Source organism: Sphaeroforma arctica (assembly GCF_001186125.1).
Source record: "Sphaeroforma arctica JP610 unplaced genomic scaffold supercont1.395, whole genome shotgun sequence".
Lineage (NCBI taxonomy): Eukaryota > Ichthyosporea > Ichthyophonida > Sphaeroforma > Sphaeroforma arctica.
Window position 1 is genome coordinate 71,224 of NW_014040163.1, and position 7,084 is coordinate 78,307.

Here is a 7,084-nt window from a genome sequence, read left to right on the forward strand (position 1 = left end):
TATATATATAGTATATATATATATATATATATATATATTCATACCAATAAGTACCTTATAATTCAATACAACTTATATTTACCCAACACAATCGCTTCCCACCCTCCACCTACCGGTCTCCTAGCCTTCCTGGCAGACTGTACACTAGCCGTCGATGTGGTCCGCGGTACTTTGACGTTGCCTTTGCGTTGCGTTTGCTGCCCTTTTCGCCTCTTCTGATTGGTTCGTGGCGGCGGCAGTTCTTTTATCGTCGCATCTGATTGGCTGGATGTCAAAACCGCCGCGGGCGACCTGCTCTCACCCGACGCGGCGTGTGTGGTGTCAGTGTCCGTGACAAGATGACGTATTCTATTTTTAGGTTTTCTGGTACTGGAGAGCTGAATGCCCTCCTGGCGGCCATGCGCAGCCTCCGAGTTACTATTTTTAGACGTATTCTGATTGGTTGATTTCCTTCTCCCCCTTTTCTTCACACTGTGAAGTACTGTACTGTCCTCCACGGGAGCAGGTACCGGAGAGGTGCCGACACTGCAGCCACCCGCGGGGTCTGCAGTAAAACTTGGTTTATCGGGGCTTAAACCTGGTTTACGGCCGCTGGTCCCCTTCACCCCTCCCCCGCTAGTCCGCCTCTCACACGTCCCATCGCCTGTACTCGTACGCCCGAGTGCGCCCGTCTCTAAGTCCCTGGCCCCACTCACAGCCACCTCGTCTGCGTGTGGGGGTGCTGTCCCGTTCTCGTTGCTGTCCTGCGTGTCTTGGGTTTCTGCACCCGTGTCCGCCTGGTTGTGGGTCTGCCCGTGGCTGTAGCCCTGGCGGCGGGGTGCAGGGTCCTTGCGCCTATGTTTCTGCTTCTGCTTCTGCTGCTGCTGCTGCTGTGTCTGTGTCTGTGTCTGTGTCTGTGTCAGGCCGCGACCGTGACATTCACCCACCGTGTGTATCCACGAGTTGTCGTCCGAGTCCTCTCCGCTGAACAACGGCTTGTAGTAGGTGGTGCATGAGGTCTCGTCCTTGATGGGAATGCGCTTCTCTATCCTCTGGATCACTTCTCCGCTGCGGTTGTAGCATCGCCGCGTTTGTTGGATGTAGTGCTCTTGGGAGACCTCGACTTTGTAGATACGGAACCGTTTGGGATTAGCCCCGTCCAAGGGGGGCACGACTCGCCTCTCCTGCAAGGGGAGTGTGGGAAGGATACAGGCGGATGGCTTTTGAGTACGGACAGGTGGGCATATGATATGCTGGAATAAACGACGTGTTTGCATTTGATACGAAGGAATGAAATGAACGACATGTATACAACTGGTATGCTGGAATAAACATCTTGTATACAACTGACATGCTGGAATATACGACAGTACCGTATAAAAATCCATACCGCAGACCAGAAATATTCACGTCACCCATCGCTAAGTGGGGCACTTGCTCTCCGCCTCAACCACACCCGCGACAATACTCCAAGACAGCGGTACCACACACTTGTTGCATCGCGATGAGTGGCCACTTTTGTAGGTAGACAACACCACACAACACCAACACACAGTCCTGCATCTCACCACTTGGAGGGATGCTGGTCATGCAAATCATATCCAGTGCCTCCTCAAGGACCTCTAACACAACACAACTTTCTCTGCTATAAAGTAACACGCGCATGAAAGATCAATACATCCAGACAATGACAAATGATATGCTGTAGTAAAGGACATACGACAAACAACCGTACACCACAGGCCTCTGCATGAAAGATCAGTACAGCCAGAAAATAACTAATGATATGCTGTAGTAAACGACATATGACAGACAACCTCTACACACCGCAAGCCTCCGCATTCAAACAATTGTACACATACCATGCTCGAGCGCTTCCTCTTAGCCGAGCCGTTGTGAAGCTGAGTGACGCGCCTGTTCAATAGCTCGCATGCACTGTACGTCTCCTGAGATGACTGGGGATCGCCCGAAGTGGCCGCTGGCGGGCTGTGGGTTGTAGTTGTGGTGGTGGTGGTGAGGTTATCGATAGTACTTTCCTCAGTATGAAACGCCGGACGGTCCGCTATATCACCTGCGGCATTGCTTGTCGCATGCCCTCCAGTGGGGCTGGGGATACGGCCCAGGGGTAACGTCCCGGTATTGATTGCGGGACGGCCTGCGGGGTCGTTCGCCTGCTCGCTTGCCGCAGAACCCCCAGCACCAGAGGTGCCCAATGCACTACCGAGAGTGCCGCTCACGTGTAACACAGGGCGTGTGCCTCTGCGTCTCCGCTTGTTGGTGTTGGCGGCTATGATGGCGTCTATAGACGAGTGCGTGCGTGTGTCTGTCGCTGTGCTGAGGCTGGACGCGTGCCCAGGGTCTTTTTGCAAGGTTTTGGGGTCTACCCCAGGGTCTGCGTGTGCGTGTGCGTGTGCGTGTGCGTGGGTCTGTGGGTGGGTGTAGGTGGGTGCTGTCGTATGTGTGAGATCACTACTGTCTTGGACTCCGTTCCCATCAGATGGCACCGTTCCATACGCCGTAGTGCTGGCAGACGCAGGTTTCTCTGCAATCTCATTGGTCGACACCAATTCAGCCGCGGTGTCACAGACAGACTCTTCTCCCTCGGCCCTCTGATTGGCTGCCGTCACCATCTCTGTATTCCCATTGGTAGCTGCATCCCCCTCCGTTCTCCCACTACTGGCACCCAGTGCTTCCTTTGCGGACCCTCTGTCCCTTACACTCTCGGCTCTGTGTACTGTGTTCCTCGCCACTTCACCCCCACGTTCATGGTGTGCACCTGTTAACATTATCGAGTTCCCAGCGCTCGCTACGCTATCCGTCGTAGCCGTCCCCGCCCTTATCTCCGCATGGCCCTTCTCTCTACCACTCTCGACAGTATCTTCCGCACCTTCGACACCAGACAGGCCAGCGGAGTGTCTATTGGCATAGGTATAGACAATTTGGTCCAGTAGTTCGTTGGTCAACCCCCCCTGGACCTCCACCCCACCTTGCTTATTCGTGTTTGGCTCCGCATTGGTCGCAGTCTCAGACGCCTCAGCAGTGCCTGTGTCCTCCTTCTGAGCTTGCCCAGCCGATTCTCCGGCAGGACCACTAGCCTCGCCCTCCGCACGGTCCGATACTACAGCGGCCCTGTCCTTTTCATTTAGGGCAGGTCCCGGTCCGGTACCTGTGCTAGAACCCTCCTCCAGCCCAGGTACAGACCCGCCACTCGCACGCTGCTTGTGATCATGATCGTGGTCGTGGTCGTCGTTGTGTGCGTCCTCGTCCTTCTCGCCATCGTCCATCAACGACGAAACAGAACGCACATCCAGATCCAGATCAACCGTCTCTGCGTACGCCGACTTATCAGATACATACCCATCCCCTACCCATCCCTCGTCCCCTACGCCATCGCCTTCACCGGCTTCGAATGTTCCTGCACTGTTTTCAGGGGTTTCTTCGACGTCTACGTTTTCTCTCGGTGATACTAAATTTCTCTCCTGTCCTTTTTCGGCATCTACATTGTCTCCCTGGGCTAGTACATTTTCCTCCTTGTTGTCCTCGTCATCTACGTTTTGCCCCTGTGCGTGTACATGTTCCCCCTGTCCCTGTGCCGGAGGATGTTCAGGGTATTGCTGAATGCCCTGAATGTTACCCATCGAATCATCCTGCGTCTCAAAGTAGTCAATCGTCCCCTTCTCCTCTGATTGTGGCACCTCCGTGTTCCGTTGCACACCCCTTCTATCCAATAACGGTACGTTTTTTTCCGATAGCGGTACGTTTTCTTCCGAAATCGGAACCTTCACCGCTGGATCATCTATTTCCTCCGGGAGCGGTACATCCCCCGACGCCTCCTCCAATTGCAGGACGAGTTCTTCTAATAGCGGTACTTGATCCAGAGACTCGTCCAACTGTCGCGCTCGCTCAGACATCATCAGCAGCGTGCGTGCGGCGGGTGACTGCGAGAAGCCCGAGTGTACGGCCACACTATGGCCTTTCGCCAGTGCTTTTATGATCGCACTTGGGCCATCAGCTGAACTATACATATTGTGAATATGCATCCGGGGGCTCTCGGAAAACTCCCCAAGAGGTGTGGCTTCGCTGTGTGGAGGTGTACGTGGCTTGTTTGGCGTGTCTTTGGTCGGTGCTTGTAAACTCCCATCACACCCACCGCCTGGCCCTTCTATCGTCGGGGTCGCATCAATCCCCGCAGCAGCAGTGCTTCCACGCTTATTCCGCGTGGTTGGCTTATTTGCCTTGCCTTGCTTATTTGCCTTGCCTTGCTTATTTGCCTTGCCTTGCTTATTTGGCGTGCCTTGCTTATTTGGCGTGCTTGCACCCGCTGCGGCTGCTTCAGACAACGTGCTTATCTCCCCCGGTACCGCACTTTGGCAAACCACGTGACATGTAGTAGAGGGTATTCGGGGTGCCGTACTCGACCCGAACTCCTTATCATGCGCGGTCTCTATGAAACTCGCCTGCAGATCCAGTGGCTTTGTTTCGTCTACATCCATTGCATTATCCGTGGTTGGCCGTACTGCTTTCGTCTGCGGCGGCGAAACCGGTACGGCGTGCGGTGACTCATCCCCTTGCGGATGTTCATGCTGACCTTCGCCATCGGCGCCGTCTCCTTGCTGCGGTTGCCCTCCTTCCACCACCTTCGAACTCATAGTAGAGCCCATAGTAGAGGTCACAGTACCTGCACCAGCCATCGTTGTAGCACGGTCACTTGTCGTATCTGTATGACTGGTAGCCTCACCCGTTTCCTCCGTCGCGGTATCGTCCGCTTGGCGTTTGGGCCGTGGACCGGAGGGACCCACGGGCGCAGAAGGGACAGCACCATCCCGTGCACTCGCACCTGTGCTAACCGTCGGAGCAGCTGTGCCAGAAGACTGTCCTTCTGTGGCATTTTGGGGCAGTGTCTGTCCCAGCCCCTCCGCCAAGCCATCTCTAAGGTCTGACAGATTACCGTCCACTATTTCGTCACCACCCGTTCCGCTTATTCGGACACTACTGCCGGATGGTCCCTTCGCATCGCTGATTGGGAGTGTTTCACTGGAGCCGTCTGTGCCCTCTGTGCTTAGGCGACAACTTCCGTCTCCACCCGCAACTACAGACGCAGTGCTACTCTCCGCCAGGCTTTGGTTGCCATGGTTACCCGCCCGTATACTACCCATCACTGTCGTCGCTGGCTTGTCTTGTGTGTCATCTAGGCCAGAGATATCCTTCTCCTTCGCCGTTGATACACTACTGGTTCGGCCAGACATTGACTTTGGGTCAAGACCCCTTCTCTCATCACACACATGGTCTCCCACCCCGCCCTCGCGATTATCTACGTGCGCAGCGTCTGATTTGTCCAAAACTCCGCCCGGGACCGGTCCTAAATTTGAGTCCACAGACGCAGATGTGGGAGGCTCCCAGCCGACTCCTGTCCCCGTATTTTGCTCACTCCTTAAAGCATTACCAGCATCCGGCGATTGGAGTGTATCTGTGGGTGCAACAGTACTGGTTGTTTCACCTAACGCCTCCTTCTCATCCGGTGCACCCGGGCCACTCGCCCAGAGGGCCGTGCGGGTGGCTTCTGGCACAGCTCCCGCTAGTGGGCTGTGGGGTGCCTGCGCCGCAGTCCCCTTGTGAGTGGCTGCTGTGTCTGTGACTGTACTGAGTTCACCTGCCCCACCAGGTGGTGCGTTGCTAAGGGCAGTACTAGAGTCACTGCACGGTGCTTGTGCTGGTGTGCCGGGCGGTGGTGTACAGTGGGCGCCACTCACCTCTACCTCTGTGTGTGTGGTAGCTATACTCGCCTGTGGAGTCTCGCCTATCTCATCGCCGTGCAGCACTGAATCCTGTACCTTTGAACCATGTGCACCTGTACCTGCACCTGCACCTGCACCTGCATTTCCGGGTGCTTCAGAGGCCATAAGATCCTTACCCGCAGAACGCTGGAGGCCATTCTCGCCCTCCCCTCCAACATCCGTGCCTCTAATTGCACCGTTCATGAGAATTTCTTGGCCACGTGGTGCGTCCTGTACCTCGCCACCTGTACTCGTGGCTGTATGAGCTCCGCTGTTTTTGCTGTGGTCTGGTTGCTTTGGCGCATGTGTGCTACTCTCATTGGTTGTGTGGTTGGTCTCGGCCGCTATACCTTCACCTGCCCTATCCGTTATCTCAATCCCCTCCTCCCCAACACCCGCACCAGGTATTACCGCCTTTTCCTGGCTCCGGCTTAGAAGCTTCTCCCCAATACTAGCCTTACCAGCGGTCTCCCCCACACTCTCACCCGTGCTGGTCTCAGGTGCATGCAGCCCTCTCTCCGCCTCGCTGCCATGACGCGTCTCCACATGCGTGGCAGGTACCGAACTGTCCCTGTCCCGCGCATTGGTACTTCTCTCTGTGTCGCCCTCCCTAGCCACACCCGCCATAGAGTCCTCATCCGCATCCACAGCCTCAATCAAGGCCGTATCTCTGGATGGTCCAACCGACCTGTCCTCTGCTGCTGTGTTTATTATATACGTTTCTGTCTTCTCACGTCCGGGTACATCCGGGCTTGCTTGGGTCTGCATGTGCCTATTTACGCTCGCGGATGTCTCCCAACTACTCTGCTGCCGCGTGAGTATATGCAGGCTCTCCTGCAGCTGTGCAGAGGTTGCGGGTGAGATGGTACTGTGCCGGCTCAGGGGGGCTCGTCGAGTAATCACAGTACTGGATGTTCTGGGGTCACCTGATGTATTGGTGGTAGCTGTGTGGCTGGTTGTACTGGCGGTGCTTATCCCCGGGATGCTGTGGGAAAAGGTCGGAGTGAGGCGAATGTTTCGAGTGAGTCAGTGCGACAGTCGGGGTGGGTATGAGGGTGGCTGGGTACATCAGGGGTTTAGGGTTTATGGCATTTTAGGTTTAGGGTTTTTGGGTTTGAACATGGCTCTATGCATCCGCACTGGATGAATTAACTCGTACATCAAAGAGCAACTTACACGACGTGGTACGCCCATGCACATACTCATGTACACATAAAAAAACACATACACACGTGTGTATATGACAATATGTCCATCTACAAATACACATCCATATAAAATAATTGAATGTATCTGAAAATCTATAAACACTAAACTTACTCATTCGCTAT

At 54.9% G+C, this 7,084-nt stretch overlaps 1 protein-coding gene across 1 annotated transcript in view; it reads right to left on the bottom strand.

Moving 5' to 3' along the window:
• SARC_05878 (hypothetical protein) overlaps window positions 1-6,738 on the bottom strand; it is a gene marked incomplete at its 5' end in the record, with an annotated part of 12,994 nt that extends 6,256 nt beyond the window's left edge. Inside the window, 2 exons of the mRNA XM_014300252.1 lie at window positions 83-1,163; window positions 1,842-6,738. Coding sequence (XP_014155727.1) covers window positions 83-1,163; window positions 1,842-6,738 — 5,978 coding nt within the window. The remainder of the gene's footprint in view (window positions 1-82; window positions 1,164-1,841) is intronic.
• Window positions 6,739-7,084: the final 346 nt, after the last annotated feature.